Consider the following 25,381-nt stretch of genomic DNA (forward strand, 5'->3'; position numbering starts at 1 on the left):
GATTTTGCTGTAGTGTACAGTATAGTCATTTTCTGAAATGTTTTTTAGTATCTTACAACAGAAATCCCTCCATAATTCTGTATGAGGTGTGCCGGGCAGTATGCATTGGTGTACATCATGCAGGGTGTGATGGACTGGCCAACCATAGTCTCCCTCCCATCTACAATGCCATGGATGCAGAGGAAGACTTAAAACTAAAAGACTCTGAACAAGTATGTCTTTTGCCTTTTTGTTAGTGTGTGTTTATGTTATTTGATTTATAGTGTCTCCACCTGGTCTGGCTTGGAAATTTTTGTGATGGTAAATAAGCTTTGAAATTCGACAAGTACTCATAGTAATGCCTTAGGCCTGCCTTTGACTAGGTATGTAATACTCAGATTCATGTAGGCATACCATGATGGTGCAACACAACTGGCAGTCCATGTAGGCCCTTTTTTCAGTATTGTATACAGCAGCAGTGATGGCAGAAGGCTCAGAAAAGATGATGCCCCAATTTCTGTTGTGCCAAAGTTGCAGAGTATTAATTAATTCCTAGTTCTATGCAGTGGAACAGATATATATATATATATATATATACAGCCTCTTGAAATAATTTATACAGATCCTCAGCTCTTATTTTTAAGTTATAGATGAACATACACTTCAGAAAATCTCTCATACTTTTTTTTTTACTTTGCTCACCAAATTGATTTATCATGTTAGACCAGCATATCTATTGACATCACTTGTATACATGAAATGCTTCCATTGCTTCCAGTCCCTGATCACTCCTTGGTCATCTTTAACTGAAATATCCTTAACCCTAGAGAGCTCATTCCCTGCATCCATCCATCTCTTTCTAGGTCCTATCTTCCTTTTCCCTTTGACTGTACAGCTTTAACTTCTTAACTATTCTATCATTTGTCATACCCTCTGCAGTACATGACTTTAACATCCTTACTGTCATCCATGAGCTGTCTCATAATTTCCTGATTCTTGCTTTAGTGTGCAAGTTACCCATCTTACGCGCTCTTATTTGATGCACAAGCATCAAGAGGATCTCTAGAATTCCTGGGGACTGGAAACCTCTAACCCCTTGCTTTTTTGGAAAGTAAAGGTCTCTATCCACTCACTAACCATCTTAATAAGCGCTAATACCATGCTGACCTCGACTGAGTCTGCCCACAGGCCAATCAGCAACCTTCATGTTGTGATGATATATTACCATGGCCATCATGTTGGTAGCAACCTGCTCCATTATTTTCAGGGTCTCAGACATGTAGATATTCTACTTCATCCATGTTTGATGTTTCATCATTTTCCATCCTGCCATATGAGTATCCTTCATAGGGTGGATGTGCTGGAAATGAGATGTTTGAGGACAATATGTGTGTGAGGTGGTTTGATCGAGTAAGTAATAATAGGGTAAGAGAGATGTGTGGTAATAAAAAGAGTGGTTGAGAGAGCAGAAGAGGGTGTTTTGAAACGGTTTGGTCACATGGAGAGAATGAGTGAGGAAAGATTGACCAAGAGGATATATGTGTCAGAGGTGGAGGGAACGAGGAGAAGTGGGAGACCAAATTTTAGGTGGAAAGATGGAGTGAAAAAGATTTTGAGTGATCGGGGCCTGAACATGCAGGAGGGTGAAAGGCATGCAAGGAATAGAGTGAATTGGAACGATGTGGTATACCGGGGTCGACGTGTTGTCAATGGATTGAACCAGGGCATGTGAAGTGTCTGGGGTAAACCATGGAAAGTTCTGTAGGGCCTGGATGTGGAAAGGGAGCTGTGGTTTCGGTGCATTATTACATGACAGCTAGAGACTGAATGTGAACGAATGGGGCCTTTGTTGTCTTTTCCTAGCGCTACCTTGCACACATGAGGGGGGAGGGGGATGTTATTTCATGTGTGGCGAGGTGGGGATGGGAGTAAATAAAGGCAGACAGTATGAATTATGTACATGTGTACATATGTAAATGTCTGTGTGTGTATATATATGTATACGTTGAGATGTATAGGTATGTATATTTGCGTGTGTAGACGTGTATGTATATATATGTGTATGTGGGTGGGTTGGGCCATTCTTTCGTCTGTTTCCTTGCACTACCCCGCTAACACAGGAGACAGCGACAAAGCAAAATAAATAAATAAATAATCATTATTATTATTATCATTATTTTTTGTTATACTTGATTGCCATTTCCCATGTCAGTGAGGTAGCACTGAGAAACACACTCATATACACACATATATGCATACACCGCTCATACATGTACATATACATACATATTCATATACATATCAGCATATACCTGAACATACAGGAGGGTGAGAAACGTGCAATGAATAGAGTGACTTGGAATGATGTGGTATACTGGGGTCAACTTGCTGTCAATGGACTGAACCAGGGCATGTGAAACGTCTGGGATAAACCATGGAAAGGTCTGTGGGGCCTGGATGTGGGAAGGGAGCTGTGGTTTTGGTGCATTACACATGACGGCTAGAGACAGTATGAACAAATGTGGCCTTTTTTGTCTGCTTTCCTGGTGCTACGTCGTGAAGGCAAGCAAGTATATGTACGTGTATATATTTATATACACATCCTAGTACTAACCCATTCTAGCATTAACCAGATCATTATGAGAGAATTGACAAAACACGAAAACATAAAAATTTCTGTTTATGACACCCAGCTACCCAAGTCAATCCCGCCACCTGCCCCCCCCCCCCCCCCAATCAATCTCCCTTACAATGGTTACGACTAGACAAAGCAGACAGTGCTTGACCAAGAAAGATTGGTGTTGGGCGGCAGGAATCAAGGTGATGTTGGGATATAGATAACTTTGTTAAGTACTGGCACCTAATTGTATGAACTACTGAAGTGCAATTTCACTTTCAGATAATATATTGATATTTTGTTATACTTAATCGCTGTCTCCCGCATTAGCTAGGTAGCACAGGGAAACAGACAAAAGAATGGCCTAACCCTCCTGCATACACATGTATATACATAAATGCCCACACACGCACATATACATACCTATCTATTTCAACATATACATACACAGACATATACATATATACACATGTACTTATTCATACTTGCTGCCTTCATCCATTCCCGTAGCCACCCCGCCACTCATGAAAAAGCATCCCACCCCCTTCAGTGAGGTAGTGCCAGGAAAACAGACAAAAAGGCCACATTCGCTCACACTCAGTCTCTAGCTGTCATGTGTAATGCACCAAAGCCACAGCTCCCTTTCCACATCCAGGTCCCACCGACCTTTTTATGTTTATCCCAGACGCTTCACATGCCCTGGCTCAGTCCATTGACAGTAAGTCAACCCCAGTATACCACATTGTTCCAAATCACTCTATTCCTTGCATGCCTTTCACCCTCCTGTATTTTCAGGCCCCGATTGCTCAAAATCTCTTTCATTCCATCCTTCCACCAACAATTTGGTGTCCCACTTCTCTTTCCCTCCACCTCTGACATATATATTCTCTTTGTCAATCTTTCCTCACTCATTCTCTCCATTTGTCTAGACCATTTCAACACACCCTCTTCTGCTCTCACAACCACACTCTTTTTATTACCACACATCTCTCTTACCTTGTCATTACATACTTGATCAAACACCTCACACCACATATTGTCCTCAAACATTTCATTTCCAAGACTTCCACCCTCCTCTGTACAACCTTATCTATAGTCCATGCCTCACAACCATATAACATTGTTGGAACCACTATTACTTCAAACATACCAATTTTTGCTCATAGAGATAATGTTCTCGCCTTCCACACATTCTTTAACACTCCTAGAACCTTCATCCCCTTCCCCACCCTGTGACTCACTTCCGCTTCCATGGTTCCATCCGCTGCCAAGTTCACTCCCAGATATGTGAAACACTTCACTTCCTCCAGTTTTTCTCCATTCAGACTTACCTTCCAATTAACTTGTCCCTCACCCCTACTGAACCCACCTTGCTCTTATTCACATTTACTTAACTTTCCCCTTTCACACACTTTATCAAACTCAGTCACCAGCCTCTGCAGTTTCTCACCTAAATCAGCCATAACAGACTGCATACTTCCCTCTCTCTCCAGAACCCTCATTCGCCTCCCTAACCACCCCATCCATAAACAAATTAAACAACCATGGGGACATCATGCACCCCTTCCACAAAACAACATTCACTGGGAACCAGTCACTCTCCTCTCTTCCTACTCATACACATGCCGTACATCCTTGGTAAAAACTTTTCCCTGCTTCTAGCAACTTACTTCCCACACCATATACCCTAAAAACCTTCCACAAAGCATCTCTATCAACCCTATCACATTCCTTATCCAGATCCATAAATGCTACATACAAATCCATCTGTTTTTCCAAGTATTTCTCACATACATTTTTCAAAGCAAACACCTGATCCACACATCCTCTACCACTTCTGAAACCCCACTGCTCTTCCCCAGTCTGATGCTCTGTACATGCCTTTACCCTCTCAATCAATACCCTCCAATGTAATTTCCAAGGAATAGTCAACAAACTTATGCCTCTGTAATATGAACACTCACCTTTATCCCCTTTGCTTTTATACAATGGCATAATATGCATTCATTCCATCAATCCTCAGGCACTTCACCATGATCCATACATAAATTGAATATCCTTACGAACCAATCAGCAAAACAGTCACCCCCTTTTTTTAATAAGTTCTACTGTAATACCATCCAGACCCACTGCCTTGCTGGCTTTCATCTTCCGCAAAGCTTTCAGTACCTCTTCTCTGTTTATCGAACCATTCTCCCTGACGCTATTACTTCACAGACCACCTCAACCAAAACACTCTACATCTGCCACTCATCATCAAACACATTCAACAAACCTTCAAAATGCTCACTCCATCTCCTCACTTCATCACTACTTGTTATTTCCTCCCCATTTGCCCCCTTCACCGATGTTCCCAGTTGTTCTCTTGTCTTATGCACTTTATTTACCTCCTTCCAAAATTCTTTTTATTCCATAAAAGTTGATGATACTCTCTCACCCCAACTCTTATTTACCTTCTTTTTCCCCCTCTTGCACCTTTCTCTTGACCTCCTGCCACTTTCTCTTATATATCTCCCAGTCATTTGCACTACTTCCCTGCAAAAATCATCCAAACGTGTCTCTCTTCTCTTTCACTAACATCCTTACTTCTTCATCCCACTCCTCACAACCCTTTCTAATCTGCCCACCTCCCACCTTTCTAATGCCACATGCATCTTTTGCTCAAGCCATCACTGCTTCCCTAAATGTATTCATTCCTCCCCCTCTCCCCTCGCATCCTTTGCTCCCACCTTTTGCCATTGTACACTCAGTCTTTCCTGGTACTTCCTCACACAAGTCTCCTTTCCTTGTTCACTTATTCCCACCACTCTCTCCTCCCCAACACTCTCTCTTCTTTTATGGAAACCTCTACAAATCTTCACCTTTGCCTCCGCAAGATAGTGACCAGACACCCCTCCAGCTGCCCCTTTCAGCACATTAGCATCCAAAAGTCTGTCTTTTACACACCTATCAATTAACACGTAATCCAGTAATGCCCTTTGACCATCTCTCCTACTCACATACGTATACTTATGTATATCTCTCTTTTTAAACCAGGTATTACCAATATTTGCCATTTCCTGCATTAGCAAGGCAGCATTAAGAACAGAAGACTGAGCCTTAGAGGGAATGTCCTCACTTGGCCCCCTTCTCTGTTCCCCCCCCTTTTTTTTTTTTGGAAAAGTCAAAAAACGGGAGGGGAGGATTTCCAGCCCCCAGTTTTCTCCCATTTTAGTTGTGTTCTACAACATTCAGGGAATACATGGGAAGTATTCTTTCTCCTCACTCCCCCTGCATCAGCGAGGTTGTGCCAGGAAAACAGACAAAAAAGACCTCATTTCATACTCAGGAAAATGAAACATGATAAGTTCCCAAGTGCACTTTCTTTAATAATCACATTGTTATGGGAGATACAAGAATGAGATAGAAAGCATAGAACAGTCAGTTGATTTACAGGGAAGAGACATAGCTAAGATGCCATTGGTAAACAAGCATTACTGGATGTTGGTGTTCAGGTGATGTTGTTCAGGTCTGGCATCTTGCCTGTCATAAACTTTTTATTATCGGAAGAAGAAAGGGAACTGTTTACAAATTTTGCCTACAACAAAACTGTTCAGTTTGTATAGACATAGACCTTCCCTTATATTCATGTTACAATTCTGTGTCTTTTTGATAATAGAAAATTCACTGGTAGGAAGGAAAATGCTGGAAAATAAAAGAAGGGTGGAATAGGATATCAACACGTCTCTGAGACCCCTGAGAATGATAAGGCAACATGATGGTCAAGGCGTGACACCTGTTATTTGCAGATTCAGAGCTGTTGGGTGGCCAAGAGTAAGTGGGACATTGACATCATCTCTATGGCAGTCTTTGACCAAAAGTAAGCCCAAAATAAGCAAGCTGCTGCTACATAATTAGAAGAATAGTTACTGATGGGGAAGCTAGTCTTTGCCTACTATAAAGATAGAGGGGTAGAAGGTCCTAACTTTGATTTACCTAAAGAATATCCTAGAACTTGCCTCATGCTAACAGTACCATCTCGAAGAAAAGTTTTAAAATTGTAGAACCTTTACATATTTTGTTATTTTTTTTTAATTTCTTTTGTTTTACAGATAATGATGAATCACATATGTCCACTATTGATGTCTTCTCATCCGCCAGCACAATTTGCAGCTTACAATTTGATAAGTGCTGCACTTCCTACTATCATGGCTCAGTGGGAGTTGAATGAAATTCCAATAAGAGAAGAGGAAGATACTCCACAAAGACCACTTCCTTATGCTCTAACGAGAATCATCAGAAATGTAAAGTAGTCTCTTTTTTTTGCATAATTATTTTCAGAATATATCCTCTTTAGTACTTTTAATATTCTCTCTCTCTCTCTGTCTCTCTCTCTCTCTGTCTCTCTCTCTCTCTCTCTCTCTCTCTCTCTCTCTCTCTCTCTCTGTCTCTCTCTCTGTCTCTCTCTCTCTCTGTCTCTCTCTCTCTGTCTCTCTCTCTCTCTGTCTCTCTCTCTCTCTCTCTCTCTCTCTCTCTCTCTCTCTCTCTCTCTCTCTCTCTCTCTCTCTCTCTCTCTCTCTCTCTCTCTCTCTCTCTCTCTCTCTCTCTCTCTCTCTCTCTCTCTCTCTCTCTCTCTCTCTCTCTCTCTCTCTCTCTCTCTCTCAACATGGCACTGCTTTTAGATATAGAGGTAAATAATTCAAGTCTCTCAGATCATATTATATAAATCTTTACAGTGGAAGTGCATGATTCCAAACACAATACAGCAACAGTAGCAAAAAATTTGGGTTGCATGGTTGCATTTGGGTTGCCTAAGCCAGTGGTGTTTTGCATTTCTTTAGAAAGACACAATTCCAGGATTCTGCACATGGAAGAGAATGCACAGGCTATCATGAAATCCTTCAACATGGTAACAGAATGTTGTTTGATGTAGGGGGATTATTGTTTGAAAATTTGTTTTGAGAATATATTTGTAAATTGATACTTGGCTTACTGAACACAGAATCATACTGCTTTTATAGCATATCACTTAGCTTTTTGTTATCATCTGTCTGTGAGCCATTTTCTTTTCTTAGTAGGCCATTGAAACTTGTGGTACTTGATTTGCATCTTTAAGTATGATATAAATATATGATGTTTTTCCATTCTCCCTGATGGTTTTTTCTTCTTCCTTGGTTTTGTTTGACTTTTTAAATTTGTTATCTGTGTATTCAAGTTCATTTGAAAATTTTACTCTCCTTATGTAATAAGGTATGGTTTTTTTCTGAAGGTTTGCATCTCATTTTCCACTTCCTGTAGAGGGAATGTCTTCCTCATTCTTTTCTGTACATATTGAACTTTTTCTCTGACATGTTTTGTTCAAAGTCATTTATTAACCCCTTAATACTTATTTATTTATTTATTTATTTTGCTTTGTCGCTGTCTCCCGCGTTAGCGAGGTAGCGCAAGGAAACAGAGGAAAGAAATGGCCCAACCCACCCACATACACATGTATATACATACACGTCCACACACGCAAATATACATACCTATACATCTCAATGTACACATATATATATATATATATATACACGCAGACACATACATATATACACATGTACATAATTCATACTTTCTGCCTTTATTTTTTCCCATCGCCACCTCACTACACATGGAATAACAACCCCCTCCCCCTCATGTGTGCGAGGTAGCGCTAGAAAAAGACAACAAAGGCCCCATTCGCTCACACATAGTCTCCAGCTGTCATGTAATAAGGCACCGAAACCACAGCTCCTCCTCCACATCCAGGCCCCACAGAACTTTCCATGGCTCACCCCAGACGCCCCACATGCCCTGGTTCAATCCATTGACAGCACGTTGACCCCAGTATACCACATCGTTCCAATTCACTCCACTCCCCGCACGCCTTTCACCCTCCTGCATGTTCAGGCCCCGATCACTCAAAATCTTTTTCACTCCATCTTTCCACCTCCAATTTGGTCTCCCACTTCTCCTCGTTCCCTCCACCTCTGACACATATATCCTCTTGGTCAATCTTTCCTCACTCATTCTCTCCATGTGACCAAACCATTTCAAAACACCCTCTTCTGCTCTCTCAACCACACTCTTTTTATTTCCACACATCTCTCTTACCCTTACATTACTTACTCGATCAAACCACCTCACACCACATATTGTCCTCAAACATCTCATTTCCAGCACATCCACCCTCCTATGCACAACTCTATCCATAGCCCACTATCCCAAAATTTTTCTTTTCAACCCTCAGAATTCATGTCTTTTTAAATTGTTTAAAAGATTTATTTAACTAAACAACAGTTTCACCTCACAAGCCCCCACCCCAAAAGATTGCATATCTGCTCCTCTCTCCAGCACACTTGCATTCATCACTATCATCACTCCACCCATCAACAGATTAACAACTATGGTGACTTCACACACCCCTGTTGCATTTTCACCTGGAACCACTCACTCTCCTCTCTTCCTACTTGTATTCATAACTTACTTGCTTGATAAAAACGTTTCACTGCATTTAGTGGCTGCCTCTGTTGTATTGCAATTGTACAGCCTACATGTGTCATATCTGTTGTTCCAAGTATGCAGTATGATATTATTTGTACAACTTTTTCTACAAATGGCTCCATTGTATACAGTGGAGGTGGGGCAGTCTTTTTTTAACCCTGATCACTCTGAATGTCTAGTTTAAAACTCATGATGCCTATGAATAATATGTCTTCTTTAATGGAGCTGCATATTTCTTGTGTGCTGTGAATAGGCCCTTTTTTCTACAGTGAATGCCAAATTAGTAGATTAGATTATTGGACTGTTCAATTATATGTTGTGTCTATTTGCCTTTCCATGACTTTGAAGCTTTAATGGAGGGTAGATTATTGACCACCATGTCTTTTTGATAACCAGCTTGATCAGTATTTAAGGTGCAAAAAATGAATTTTTAATGTGAAACATACCTTGTGGTGCCTTGAGAGGGGTTTGATCTTGATACATATTGCCATCTGCCTCACCATTTAAATATGTTGCCTTGTCAGTATATTATGTATGAGTCTTACTGTGAGAGGATGTCATTATGTAGTGTTGTCATCTAGGGGTGGATTTAGAATTACATGTTTGGTTACTCTATGTTATTTATAAATAGCTAACAACTGGTGTATTGTTATTTTTGAGAGATTTTTGCAGTCTCTTGTAACTTTTTTGGCTTTTGTTTGTTGCACTGTCTGCATACTGATTGACTTGTGTGCAAGACTTGTTGTATCCTTGTAGAGGTGCAGAAAAACTCACCTCAGAATTGTTTTTTTATTCAAATTACAGTGTAGCACAGCTGTTGAAGCAACCCTCGCTGATAAAGAAATGGGTGAAGGATGTGAGATATTGCCATTCACCAAGAACTTCACTCATATCATTGGTTATTTATTGGCCTGGAAATTATCTTTAACAGCAATCACCTATGCATCTGATGCTAACCAGCATCAGTACTCAGCCCATCTTCGGTTAGTTCCTTGAATGATCACTTTCTGTTCCCAAAGAATAGGTAAATTATAATTTCTTTGCTTATGTCTTGTTTCAGTAATGTACAGCATATTGACTCATTTTTTATTTATTTATTTATTTATTTTATTTATTATTTATTGGCCTGGAAATTATCTTTAACAGCAATCACCTATGCATCTGATGCTAACCAGCATCAGTACTCAGCCCATCTTCGGTTAGTTCCTTGAATGATCACTTTCTGTTCCCAAAGAATAGGTAAATTATAATTTCTTTGCTTATGTCTTGTTTCAGTAATGTACAGCATATTGACTCAAACACTATCTTCATACACCAGTATTATCACATCTCACACTCTGCTTTTGTTTGTTTCCTTTTGTCACCTGTGCTTTCCCATTCTATCCTTCCCCCTTGTCTTCTGCAAAATAAAACATTTACTTCTGGTATAGTCCTATCTCAACTTGCTTGGGACTGAATCACTTTGACATCCTGAGCCCTTTTGTGCTCAGACTGCTGCATAACCAGTCTCCATCTTCCATGCAGAAACAAAAAAAGCTCACCCTAGCCTTACATTTCAGCATCCTACATTCACAGATACTCCTGCCCCTTGTAAATATTATGTCCATTAAACATGTTTATATTTCAAAGACATGACAGACTTTAAGCAGCTGCCTCCATCTTTTATGTGTTTTATGTGTGCGTACAATAAAGGTACTGAGCACCAACTCCCTTATCTGCAGACTGTTCTCACCATTTTTTTCAGATAGCAGATGCCTCAGCAAATACTTGGTCAACCATCCTGTAGAGAATGCACAAAGTTCACATATCCTTAACTTATTCCAAGTTGCTATACCATTTCCATTAGCATATGGACAGAAATTGGTGCACCTTGCTTGCTTAATCCACTGTTATACAAGCTTTTCTAGATTGACTGATGTAGCCCCATGCATTGTTCATCTCTTAGTAATGCCATGTCACAGTCATTATAGAATTGTCTAGTCACTTCTGCTATATCATAGATTATTGAAAATCAACAAAATGGTCACACATTTGCACACTACATACATCAGTGGATCTTTTTCCCTTGTTGGACACCATTATAGGGCAAGATACACATAAATTTTAAGAGAGCAAGGGACATGACCACCTGATTCATATTAGAGTAAACAATAAACATTGGCAAAAGCTAATTTTTAGGCTAAGGCAGCACCCAGACATCAGAATTGAGAGTTCCACAGACACAAGTTATATTTACGCCAGCACCAGTGGTCTTACACATGCTGAAGGATGGGAGTTCCTGAAGTGTAGAACACTGGACTAGAGGTGTTGTACAGTACTAACCATATTTCTGTTGGAGACAGCTTGCAGCTAAGTGAATTGTATTAATCCTTCATGCTAATCACATCATACCGAAAGGCTCAGATTTTTTCCTTTGATTTTATTGTTTGACATGAACCATAAGATATGATGTCATGAAATACATATAGGAAAATGTTTCATATGAGGAAACTGAGTTAGGAAGGTTGAACAGACAAAGGATTAGATGAACTAAGTAGAATGAGAAATTGATATAGCATTAGTTTTAACATAGGATTCCATTTAAAAGGATGTTGCTAATTGCATTTGATTGTGTTGATGATTTGATAAAACCATTTATCGTTAGTCTTAAAGAGGAGGCAGTATGTAAGAGTTTGTCTTCAGTTTCCCATGACACTGCTTTTTATAAAGTTACTTGGCCATTTGATGTACTAATCTGGAAAAAAACTGGGTTTTTTTATTTTCATAGTTCATTAGGCAAATTTACTTTTTTTTTTCCATTTTATTTTGGCTGCAATTAACAGTAGCTGTAGCAGTGTTCAAATTTATTTTTACTCTGTATATGAAATATTCCTTGGGTAGGGAGGAATGAATTCCCTACATGTTGCACAGGGCAACTCAAGGGGATGGGAGCAGGGGGCTGGAGACCCTCCCCTTCTTGTATTTCAATTTCTAAAAGATGGAACAAAAGAAGGAGCCAAGCAGGGAGTGCTCATCCATCTCGAGGGCTCAGGCTGGGGTGTCTAAATGTGTGTGGATGTATCCAAGAGAAAAAGAAAAGAGGCATAGGTTGTATGTTTGAGGAAAGAATTCAGGATGACCTGACTCTGAGTGAAACAAAGATCAAGGTTAGAGGGGAAGAATGGTTTAGAAAAGTCGTAAGCATAAGGTTAGGGCTTGGTAAGGACAAGAGTTGAGGACAGCACTATTGCTGAAGCAGGGGTTATGGGAGCATTTGAGTGTAAGGAAGTGAGCTGTAGACTGATTTGGGTAAAAATGGAAGTGAATGGCAAGAGATGGGTAGTTATTAGTGCTTATGTACTTGGCCATTAGAAGAAAGGTCATGAGTGGCAAGGACAAGAGTTGAGGACAGCACTATTGCTGAAGCAGGGGTTATGGGAGCATTTGAGTGTAAGGAAGTGAGCTGTAGACTGATGTGGGTAAAAATGGAAGTGAATGGCAAGAGATGGGTAGTTATTAGTGCTTATGTACTTGGCCATTAGAAGAAAGGTCATGAGTGGCAAGTGTTTTCAGAACAGCTGAGTGAGAGTGCCAGCAGTTTTGATGCAATAGACCAGTTACTAGTGATGGGTGATTTAAATGTGAAAATGAGTAATGTGGCAGTTGAAGGTATAATTCAAATGCATGGGGTATTCATGATTATGAATGGAAATGGTGAACAGCTTATACAGTTGTGTGCTGAAAGAGAACTAGTGATTAGAAATACCTGGTTTAAAATGAAGGACATGAGTACCCATATGTGAGCAGGAAAGATGGTCAGCATGCATTACTGGATTAGATACTAATTGATTGGCATGTAAAAGAGAGACTTTTGGATGTGATTGTGCTGATAGGGGCAGATGGAAGGATGTCTGATCATTACCATGTGGTGATTAAGGTGAAGATTTGTAGAGGTTTTCGGAAAATGGAATAAGTGAGCTTGGACAAGACATGCATGAAGGCATATCAGGAGAGAATGAGTGTAGAATGGCAAAAGGTGAGAGTACATGAAGCTAGGGGTAAGGATGAGGAATGGGTGGTGTAAAGGGAAGCAGTGCTGGCATGTGCAAGAGATGTATGTGCCATGCATAGGGTGGGAAGTGGGCAGATTAGAAAGAGTAGTGAGTGGTTGGTTGAAGAAGAGAAGTTCCTAGTGGAAGCAAAAAGAGGGGTAAATGGGCAACACTTGCAGGAAAGGCATGCATATGATTGGGAGAGATATATGAAAAAGTGGGAGGAGGTCAAGTGGAAGGTGCAATAGTTGAAAACAGAGGGCAAATGAGAGTTGTGATGAGTATCAATAAAATTTAGGGAGAAAGTTTTAAAAGGAGATTAATGATGTTGAAAAGCAAGAGAACAAATGGGAACATCAGTGAAGGGTACAAATGGTGGAAGTGGTAACAGTAGTTATGAGGTGAGAAGTTAGAGTGAGTATTTTGAAGGACTGTTAAATATGTTTGATGATAGGGCAGCAGATGTAGAGTGTTTGGGTTCGGGTAGTATGTGAAGTGAGAGGGTCATGGAGAGTGGTTTGGTGAGGAGAGAAGAGATAGTGAAAGCCTTTTAAAAGATGAAATGTGGCCAGTCAGGTGGAGTGGATGGTAGTGCAATTGAATTTTGTAAGAAGGGGATGACTGTGGTGTTGATTGGTTAGGATTTTCAGTGTGTTGTCTTGGTCCCTGAGAGGTGCCTCAAGATTTGACCAAATGCCATATAGTGTCATTGCATAAAAGCAAGGGGGATAAAAGTGGGTATTCAAACTACAGAGGTATAAGTTTGCTGAGTGTACTGGTAAGTTGTATGGGAGAATAGTGATTGAAAGGGTGAAGGCATGTACAGAGCATAAGATGAGAGGAGCAGTGTAGTTGCAGAAGTGGTAGAGGATGTGTGGATCAGGCATTTGCTTTGAAGAATGTGTGTGAGAAATTTTTAGAGGAGCAGGAGGATTTGTATGTGATATATACAGGTCTGAAGAAAGCATATGATAGGGTCGATAGAGATACCTTGTGAAAGGTTTTAATGGTATGTGGTGTAGGAGGAAAGCTTTTAGAAGCAGTGAGAAGTTTTTATCAAGGGTGTAAGGCATGTGCATGAGTGGGAAGAGAGGAAAGTGAGTGGTTCTAAGTAAAGTTTGGTGTTTGGCAGGGATGTGTGATGTCACTATGATTGTTCATTGTTTATAGATGGGGTGGTGAGGGAGGTAAATGTGAGAGTCTTGGAGAGAGGGGTGAGTATTCAGTCTGTAGAGGATGAGGGGGGCTTGGGAAGTGAGTCAGTTATTGTTTGCTGATGACATAGCACTGGTGGTTGATTCGAGTGAGAAACAGCAGATATTGTTAACTGAGTTTGGAAGAAGGGGCGAAAGGAGGAAGTTGATATTAAATGTAAATAAAAGTAAGGTTGTTAGGTTTAGCACAGCTGATGGACAGTTTAGTTGAGGCATGAGTTTGAATGGAGAAAAATTTGAGGAAATGAAGTGCTTTAGGTACCTTAGAAGCGATTGTATGTCATAGGGTGGATGAGGGAGAGAAGGTTCAGGGAACAAAGAAGAATGAGGTCATTGCCTGGGAGGATAAAAGTACATAAGTTGGAAGGTATAGTAATCCGAACAAAGTTATTTGGATGTGAGGCATTGGCTGTAGATGAGGATATGCAAATGAGAGTGGATGTTTTGGAAATGAAATGTTTGAGGACAATGTACTATGTGAGGTGGTTTGATCAAGTAAGTAGTAAAAGGGTAAGAGAGAGTTGTGGTAATAAATAGAGTTTGGTTGAGAGAGCTGAAGGGCTTGTATTGAAATGCTTTTGGCATATGGAGAGAATGAGTGAGGAGAAATTAATAAAGAGGATATGTGTGAGAAGTAGAGGATACAAAGAGAAGGGGTAGACCAAATTAGAGATGGAAGGATGGAGTGAAAGGGATTATATGTGTTTGGTGCCTGAGCATACAGATAGAGTGAATTGGACCAATGGGGTATGGAGAGAATGAGTGAGGAGAAATTAACAAAGAGGATATATGTGTCAGAAGTGGAGGATTTTATGTGTTTGGTGCCTGAGCATACAGATAGAGTGAATTGGACCAATGGCATATGGAGAGAATGAGTGAGGAGAAATTAACAAAGAGGATATACGTGTCAGAAGTGGAGGATACAAAGAGAAGGGGTAGACCAAATTAGAGATGGAAGGATGGAGTGAAAGGGATTTTATGTGTTTGGTGCCTGAGCATACAGATAGAGTGAATTGGACCAGTGGTTGACATGCTGTCAGTGGACTGAACCGGGGCATTTGAAGCACCCATTGTAGACCATGGAAAAGACTCTGGAGCCTGGTTGTAGATAGGGAGCTGTGGTTTCAAATTATTATACATGACAGCTAGAGAATGGATGTGAGCAGATGCGGCCTTTCTTTGTCTGTTTCTGGTGCTGCCTCACTATCACAGGAATCGACAATCAAGTTTGAAAAAATGTACATACATATAAAATATCTTTGAAGAACATCGTAGTGAGGGGATAAACTATGCATGCATGCCCTCAGACTAGAGTTAAGTTCCTCGGTCATGTAGGGTAAACAAGGTGTTATTCACAGCAGAATGCACAAAGATGTTCCCTGCCATTATAACCATTGAACAACTTTTCTTTTTATTTCCTTTTTAGGGATAATGTCACATCTTTTTCATGAACAGCACTTTCTTAGTCTTAGGAAGACTTATTTTTACAGGTACACAAACTTACTACAAAATCTGCTGGTACACCTTTTCAAGCTGATGCCTCCAAATCCTGTAGTTGATGAAGGAATTAGGCTGGAGCAGACTGGCGATGAAAAATCACCATTAACCATTTTCAACACACAATTGAACATTAGCCCTTTTGGTATGTCTATATATATTTATTTATTCATATTTATTATACTTCATCACCATTTCCTGCATCAGCGAGGAAGTGCCAGGAAACAGATGAAGAATGACCCATCCACTCATATACACACATATATATATATATATACATAAATGCCCATTCACGCACATATACATGCATATACATATAGATATCAACATATACACCTATACATACACAGACATATACATATATACACATATACATATTCATACTAGCTTGCCTTCATCCATTCCTGGCACTACCCTGCCCCACAGGAAACAGCATCGTTACCCCTGCTTCAGCGAAGTAGCCCCAGGAAAACAGACAAAAAAGGCCACATTTGTTCACATTCAGTCTCTAGCTGTCATGTGTAATGCACCTAAACCACAGCTCGCTATCCACATCCAGGCCAAACAGACCTTTCCAATGTTTACCCTAGACGTTTCACATGCCCTGCTTCAGTCCATTGACAGCACGTCAACCCTGGTATACCGCATCATTCCAGTTCACTCTATTCCTTGCACGCCTCTCACCCTCCTGTATGTTCAGGCCCCAATCGCTCAAAGTCTTTTTCACTTCATCCTTCCATCTTCAATTAGGTCTCCCACTTCTCCCTGTTCCCTCCACCTCTGACACATATATTCTTTGTCAATCTTTCCTCCCTCATTTTCCCCATATGTACAAACCATTTCAATACACCCTCTTCTGCTCTCTCAGTCACACTCTTTTTTTATTTCCACACATCTCTCTTACCCTTTCATAACTTACTTCATCAAACCACCTCTCACCAAATATTGTCCTCAGACATTTCATTTCCAACACATCCACCCTTCTCCATACAACCCTATCTATAGCCTATGCCTTACAACCATATAATATTGTTGGAACTACTAATACTTCAAACATACGCATTTTTGTTCTTCAAGATAACATTCTCTCCCACCACACATTCTTTGTCACTCCCAGAACCTTTGCCCCCTCCCCCAACCTGTGACTCACTTCCATTTCCATGGTTCCATTTGCTGCTAAGTCCACTCCCAGATATCTAAAACACTTTACTTCCTTAAATTTTTCTCTATTCAAACTTACATTCCAATTTACTTGCCCCTCAACCCTACTGAATCTTTATTCACAACTTTCTCCATTACACACTTTTCCAAACGCAGTTACCAACTTCTTCAGTTTCTTACTCAAATCAGTCACCAGTGTTGTATCATTGGTAAACAACAACTGACTCACTTCCCAGTATATTATGTACTTGTACAGTAGTGTCTTCCTTTTGCAACAGGTATGTTAGTCAATTTTTGTTTATTTGATTTTCATCTTAGACCTAATGTTCATGTTACACGTGATGATGTGTATTAAACAATCCTTTTCAAATCAGCATGCATCAGCACTTATTTCAGACTCGCATCCATCTTCTTATAGGGGCTCACTAGATATCTCATGTCTTATATCTTATTGACTTACACTCTTTTGGCCTTCTGTATGTCAAGATGGCATTGCAAATGGAGAGAACGGTTGAGAGAAATTGACCAAGAAGGTATATCAGAGTAAGGTGAGTATGTGTCAGACTAGAGGCTCACATGAGCATGCATTATTGACCTAACTTTATTAGTAATATCATGCTTTGTGAATGGGGTCATCAGACAGTTTTGAAAATATACCACCCAGGGACCATTATGTCTAAGTTAAGTTCAAAATGGCTCTGTAGTTTCAGAGAAGATTGAAATATTGAAAGTTTATACACAAAAGGTAATGAATAAGCAAGTGATTGCAAAGCTCTCTATGACTTAATTGATGACCGTGTTTGCATAAAAAAATTCATTTTTTCCCCAGCTCAAAAAGATAGGGACAATTATTTTACTCTTTATTTGTTTGTTATCTCTGTGAAAACTCTTTTACTATCATTTCATCTATAGCTGCTGGATGATTGTCTTCAGTATTGCATGGTAAAAATTCATATATTAGCAGGTCACTTATATTCTTTGTACGGATGTTCTTATCCATGCTACATTATGAATAACAAGGATACATATAGGGAAAGAAAGAGAGGTACATCATGGTGTAATGAAGGTTCAGGTATCATCTGTTTTAAGATTTCATGCAAGTATTACATTTTGCCTCCAAATATTTGAGATATCTCTAATACCCCTGATATATTTACCATGAAAAAATACTGAGCTTTACAATTTTTGAAGTGCATCTATTTGTACTCCAACAGCAAGTGTTTCATCTGAACTTGTGGCCCAGCTATCATGCAAGGTGTATTATGATTGTGTTAGCCGGATTCCAGCAGCAGTCAGACAGTGGTTTATAAGTTTGGATCGTCATTGTCAACTAATAGTTGATGTTTTTACCACTACATATGTGTCACCACTCTTGATTGTCCAAGAAATGTCAGCTATAAGTAGTTCATCTCTGAAATTAGACAACATGACTGTAAGTACTCCCATCTTTACTCTTACAGAAACTTTTTACATGACAAATGAGATTTAGTACATGACATAGATCCATTCATCCTAAACTAAGTGTATTTAAGTAAAGACTTCTTCAGTTTTTTATATCGGTATTTTGAGAGGTTTAGTTTAAAGATATTTAGTTCAACATTTTTTGCCAGAAGGAATACAGAACAATTCTTTTTAAGTTGCTTTTGGACTCCTTTGAACTCCTTTATCTAGGTTATGTTCTATAACATAGAGAAAATAGGTCATATCTCTGAATTTCAGTATTTGATATGTGGATTTCTTTTTTACAGTAAGTTGGCTTCACATATCACCAGAGTCATTGAACATGTCTGCCAACTTAATTAACATCCATCTCAGATTGTGCTTTCACTTTGTCCTACTGCCTTCCCCTTAGCCATCTCTTGTGGCTTCTTATTCACATTCTCACATACAATAGTCATTCTCTGTAGTCTTTCTTTTCATGTGCTTATATAATCACATTTCTGTCTATCTATCTATTTATATATCTCTGATGCCTTTTCCCACCTGGAACTCCCTGAGGGGGTGGCCATAGTAATAGAGTCTTCATAACCAGTGAACTCCAGTGCTGCTTCTTACCCTTCGTTTCCTCACCCTTAATAGGCCACTATCAGGGGCCAACTCTAGCACAGTGTTTGCAGAGGCTCCTACCTAATGTGTCTACTGACTACATCTTCCTAATACTCTTGCATAATATTCCTACCCACTACTTCTACCTAATGTTTCTACCAAATGCTCCAACCTAAATGTTCTTACCTACTATGTCTGTCTATTGCTCCTCACATTTTGCCAAAAGGCAGGGCAAACTTATAGAGTGCACCACAGGAAAATCTTAAGTTATGAAGAATGAGCTGTGTGAGTTAAGTGTCGTCAAGTGTTATGTATGATAAAGAAAGATTGTATGGAATTATATAATCATATGTATTCTATTTAGCACTGTGTTAGTCTTTTAGTGTATTCAAAGTAGGGTGGTGCAAAGAGAATCTTCCCTAACATTTCAGTATTTGATCATTGCTGCATCTGGAAGTGATGAGGACACAATTGTATTGGAAATTTCTTAATGAAATTTCTGCTAGTTGGTTAAGCTATCACATGAATAAAGCAGTAGCCACATATTTACACTAGGGAAAAGAATGTTGAACTTCTAAGGTACAGGAAACAATGAAAAATTCAGAAATGGAGATAGTGTAAGATTTGAAGGATGGCATGAAATTTGATAGCATGTGACACATTATAGGTGGGTTAGAGTTGAATATGATGAAAGAAAAGAATAGTTTGTGTACTATAGTCAGGATTAGGAGGATAAACAGAATGACGATGTGAGAAAGAAATGTTCCATGAAAAAAATCACAGAAAGACCCATAACTGATAGCCCTTTTGGTTAGTATAGTCTTATGAAACATATGGTTGATGATAGGTTATTCAAAAAGATTCATATCAATGCATTAGGCAGGAAAAGGAGAAGTAGAACATGGAATAGGTGGGTAGTTGAGGTGGAGAATTGCTGAGGGCAAAAGATATTTCAGATGAAGATGCTAGAAGAGAGTGTGGGGATCAGATTTAATTGCTATCTTGGATTAGTTTGGTGATATGGAGGGAGAGATAAGGGAGAGAGCACTGCAGAGTAGAAGAGTCATTGGGTCTCTTGATAGAATAATGAAGGGCATAGGTTTAAGAATGGAAATGAAGAAAGAATTAAGGGACAGCATAGTCCTCACCACCCTGACATATACATCCGAAATATGGACATGGAATGAGTTACAGAGGTCAAGAATCCTGGCCGTGAAAATGAGGTATTTGAGAGGAGCATGTGGTAGGTAGTAGTTGGTAGGCAGCCAGTGACAAGGGAGGATATTACCAGTATTTCCCGCCTGGATATCAGGGTGGTTAGTGATGTCTGATAAGTGAGCCGGCACTTTAGTGGTTGTCAAGTTGCACCCCTCTGACCCAGTTGGCTGTCTTATCTTTCTGCCTCACTAACATGTGGACTACTGGCATTTTGTCCACAAACATACTGTCTCTTCTTATCACATGTAACACTTGACAACACTTAACTCACGCTGCTCATTCTTTGTAAATTGATTTTCCTGCGTTGAGCACTATGAGCTAGCCCTGCCTTTTGGCAAAATGATAGGAAGCAGTAGATAGAAATGGTACATAGGAAGATATAGGCAGGTGCATTAGGTTGTAACATTAAATAGAAGTAGTAGGTAGGAGCATTAAATGGAAGGAGTCATTAGGAATATTAGGTAGAAGCCTTTACAAACACTGCGCTAGACTTGCCCTCTGCCAGTGACCTGCTAAGGGTAAGGCATATAGGCTAAGAATCAGCATTGAAGTTCTTTAGTTATGGAGACTCTGTTGCCATGGCCACCCCTTTGAGGGAGTTCCAACTGGAACAGCATCAGAGATATAGATAGATAACATGTGGTATGACTAGGTGAAAGAAGAAAGAAATGAGGGGGTGTATGAGACTTGGTATGGCAGGGAATACAAAAGGAATGAATTGTGGAGTGTTAGAATGGGTGACATGTAGTACTTTGAGGTGGTCTGGGCATGTGGAAAGAATGTAAGATGGGGTGTTTACATTGAAAGTGTATGATAGTGCAGTTAAAGGAGTTGTTGTGAGAGTAAGACCATGTGTGACATAGAGAAATAGAGTGGAAGGGTTCAGGAGGGAGAAAAAATGGTAGAAGAATGCATGGAATGGTGTACATGAGGGAGGCATGTAAGGATGGATAAGTGAAGATTCTTTTGCTTTGGCCACCCCATGATAGGAGTTACTAGAGGGAATGGGCGTCAGTAATATAGATAGATGGATTAATGATCATATGCTGAGGTGCTTTGCATGTCAGAATAAAGATGCTAGTATGTCTGGTTGCTCAGCTGTCTGCAAAATGAGTAATTAAGAAGCACTGTTGTGTTTGGAAGACCCTTCATTTCAGCAAATTAGGCATGAGAATGTGTATGTGAGATGAGGAACAGTATTCTTTTAACCAACACCTTTTCGACACAATCACTCTTCATAATTCTTACATTATTACATTTTGAACAGCTTTTCATTAGTGCTATTTTTATCCATTCCTTTGAGAACCTACTGTATTTTGATATTTGTTTGCAGGTGAAAGTTCGACCAGGAGCAAGAGAAGTGGTGGCCACTTATGCTATAGATGAGGCCAGTATGGAGCTCGTTATTCGTATGGCTCCAAATCACCCACTTTTCACAGTTACTGTAGAAGATCATCGTAGAGTTGGGGTTTCTGTTGCTCAGTGGCGAAACTGGCTTCTTGGGGTAAGTAGGAATTTACTTTTTGCTCCTTTACATCCATAGAAGACTTCTGTAGCTATCTATCTATCTATCTATCTGTCTTTATCTCTGATACGAGATACCTCCTGGAAATCCCTCAAGTGGTGGTCATGGCAGTAGAGTCTCCATTACAAGTGAACTCCACTGTTGCTTTTTAGCCTTTAGTGCCCCTCCCCATAACAGAGCACTAGCAGATGTCTCTAGTGCAGTGTTTACAGAGGCCCCTACCTTATGTTCATAGTGACTACTATAACCTATTGCTCCTGCCTAATGTTCTTGCCTTCTACTTCATGTTCCTGCCTAATTCTCCTACCATTTTACCAAAAGGCAAGGCTAGTGCATAGTGCTCAACACAGGAAAATCTAGAGTTATGAAGAATGAGATGTGTAAGTTAAATGTTGTCAAGTGTTGTGTGTGACAAGGAAAGATTGTATGTTTGTGGACAGAATTCCAGTAGTCCATGTGTGGGAGAGGCAGAAATAAAAGACAATTATCTGGGTCAGAGGAATACAGCCTGACAGCATTTCTGTAGCTAAACATCAAAATCTAGATTTCATCAAGAAGATTGTATTGCACAGTAAAGGAGACAGTGAGATGTAGAAATTTAAGAATCAAACTCATTAAACACTGAACCTTTAAATGTATTAACAACTTTGACAAATTATAACAAAATATCAGCAACATGCCAACCAAGGCATAGAGAGAGGCTGAGAGAAGAGAGACTGACAGGAGATACTGTGTGTGCCAGAGGGAGCACTTGGGAGTGCCAAGACAAATAGGTACTGTGTGTGTCAGAGGGAGCATTTAGGAGTTCCTAGTATGTACTCTATGATTTTGCCACAAAGGTAGGGTTAGTGCATTGAACTCACAGCAAATCTTGCTTTAGGAATAATCCTGTTACTCTCAGCCACCATGCAAATCCCATAATTGTCAGTCCAGGGTTCATGATGGACTGAGTAAACATATCGTTTACACTCAGTCTCCTGCTGCCATGTGCAATGCACTGAAACCACAGCTTTCTTTCCACATCCAGGCCCTGCAAAACTTTCCATGGTCCACCCCAGATGCTTCACATGGCTTGGCTCAATCCACTGACAGCACATTGACCCCAGTACAGCACATCATTCCAATTCACTCCATTCCCCACACTCCCCTCACCCTCCTGCATGTTCAGGCCCGGATCGCTTGAAATCTCCTTCACTCCATCCTTCGACCAAATTGGAGGTGGAAGGATGGAGTGAAGGAGATTACCATTACCTCTCCTAAAGCCACAGTTACCCCAGTCAGAAACTCTGTGCATACCACCACTATATCAGTCACCACTCTACCACTCAACAGATTTATTCCTCTGTAATTTGAACATTGACTTCTGTTCCACTTTCCTTTATACATTGGTATTATACAGGCATGCTGCCAATCCTGAGGCACCTAATCATGAGCTGTATACATTGAATCCTAGCTAACAAGTCAGTAACACAGTCACCCCTTTCTAAAGAAATTCAGTTGCTATACTGTTAATCCAGCTTCCTTGCCACATTTCATCTTATGCAAGGCTGTCACCACCTCTTCTCTTTTAACCGAATTGTTTACCATGACTCTCTCACTTCACATACCTCCCTCACCCAATTACTTCACATCTGTCACCTTATCATTAAACACATTCACCAGTACTTCAGAAAACATACTCCATCTACTCTTCACCTCATTTCTGCTAGTTACTACACCCCATTTGCCCCCTACATTTATGTTCCCATTTGCTTCTTTATTTTTCTTACAATTTTAACCTCCTTCCAATAACAATTCTTACTTTCCCTGGGAAGTTTGCCGATGGTCACTTACCCTAGCCCTCATTTGCCTTATGTTTCAGCTTCTACACCTTCTTCTTGACCTGTTACTGCTTTTTCTTGCACATCTGATCACTTGTACTCCATCCTGGCAGATAATGCCTGTACACCTCTCTTTTCTCCTTCTAGCAAATTAGCTTCCTCATCCCACCACTCGCTACCATTTCTCTCTGTACTTCTCCCACCTTGTGGATACCACAAACTTCTCTTGCGCATGTAAGCAGTTCTTCCCTATATACCGCTCATTTCTCACTCACCCCTTACCTCCTTTTACCCTCACCTTTTGCATATAACTCCATTCAACACTTAATCTCTCCTGGTATCTCCTTACATAAGCCTCTTTCAAGCTCATTCACTTTCAGCATCCTCTTTCTAGCCATATCATTTCCTCTTTTCTTAAAACCTCCTCCATCCTCCCCTCCTCTCAGTAATGATCAGACATCCTTCCAGCTGCCCCTCTCAGCACATTCACATCCAAGAGTCTCCTTTATGTGCCTTTCAATTGGTACATAATCCAGTAATGCCTGATTTCAATCATCCTTACTCACCCACAATACTCATTCATAATACTGGGTACCCCATACACCCCAGTTATACCTTTTACTGCCACATTACCCGCTTTTATAGTCAAATCATCCTTCATTAATGCTCGATCCCTTATATCAAGACTGTAAACACCCTAACTCAGCTCCACCAAAAAGATTGCCTTTCTTCTATAATCACCCAGCTCTCATAAGACACTTCCAGTTTTACCCTTATCAGTCTAGATTGTGACACTTCTTTATGCTGTTTTACACATTTCCACAACTCCTCCATCAGTGGCAGTCCTATTCCTTTAATAACTCTCTCTCTTACACTAACCCCTAACTTTACTTCTAAGACATTCTCAAACCATTCCTTCCCCTTGCCCTTGAGCATTGTTTTACACAGGGCTAGTATACATCCAGGTTCTCATCAAGCATACTATGTGTTTTGCCCTTCTTTACATCCACACTCATTGAGACATCTCAGCCTGAGCCTTCGAGGAAGATGAGCAATTCTCACTTGACTCCTTTTTTGCCTCAATTTGTAGAAATTGAAATACAAGAAGAGGAGGATTTCCAGCCCTCTTTTTTTTTTTTTTCCTTTTACCTGTAGGGAATACATGGGAAGTGCTCTTTCTCCCCATCCCCTGGGGATAGGGGAGACAAGAATGAAGAATATAAATATATGAGGGGGGATACATGAGCTAAGGAAAGGGTAGCACTTCTGCTGAAGGAGAAGCAGTGGAAATGCTTGGCAGCATGAAAAGTGATTGTGTACCAGATATTGGAAAAATGTATTAACTGTCCTTTTTTATTTTTACCTCTTCCTTGCCCAAGCATTGTATTGTCATGAGCAAATAAACAGTTGTGCCATTTGCCCACTTGCATTCTCTAGTTGTCATGCACAGTGTACCAAAACCAGCTTCCACCATCATTAACCAAGGCCCATAGTCCATTCCATGGTTTATCACAACTTTTTCATATACCTTGGTTCATCACATCACCCTGTCTGTGTTACATGAATCCAATCCATTCGTGTTACATGAATCCAATCCATTCTATTTATGAAACAGAGCAGTCTTGTCAAAGAACTTCTCACTTCAAAGGAGTCCATCTTGCCCCTGCTGAGTGTTACACTACTTTGGAGCTGGAGGAGCCCCTGGAAAAGGGGGTCCTAGAGTAAAACCAAAACCCTTTCTGAAAAGAGTCCTTGGGTAAAACGGGTATTAG

At 40.1% G+C, this 25,381-nt stretch overlaps 1 protein-coding gene across 1 annotated transcript in view; it reads left to right on the plus strand.

The window, feature by feature from the left end:
- Ltn1 (E3 ubiquitin-protein ligase listerin) overlaps positions 1-25,381 on the plus strand; it is a 154,557-nt gene that overhangs the window by 100,204 nt on the left and 28,972 nt on the right. Inside the window, exons 18-23 of the mRNA XM_071671796.1 lie at positions 49-212; positions 6,688-6,879; positions 9,902-10,080; positions 15,833-15,984; positions 18,215-18,432; positions 21,598-21,768. Coding sequence (XP_071527897.1) covers positions 49-212; positions 6,688-6,879; positions 9,902-10,080; positions 15,833-15,984; positions 18,215-18,432; positions 21,598-21,768 — 1,076 coding nt within the window. The remainder of the gene's footprint in view (positions 1-48; positions 213-6,687; positions 6,880-9,901; positions 10,081-15,832; positions 15,985-18,214; positions 18,433-21,597; positions 21,769-25,381) is intronic.

The sequence above is a fragment of the Panulirus ornatus genome, chromosome 17 (assembly GCF_036320965.1).
Source record: "Panulirus ornatus isolate Po-2019 chromosome 17, ASM3632096v1, whole genome shotgun sequence".
Lineage (NCBI taxonomy): Eukaryota > Metazoa > Arthropoda > Malacostraca > Decapoda > Palinuridae > Panulirus > Panulirus ornatus.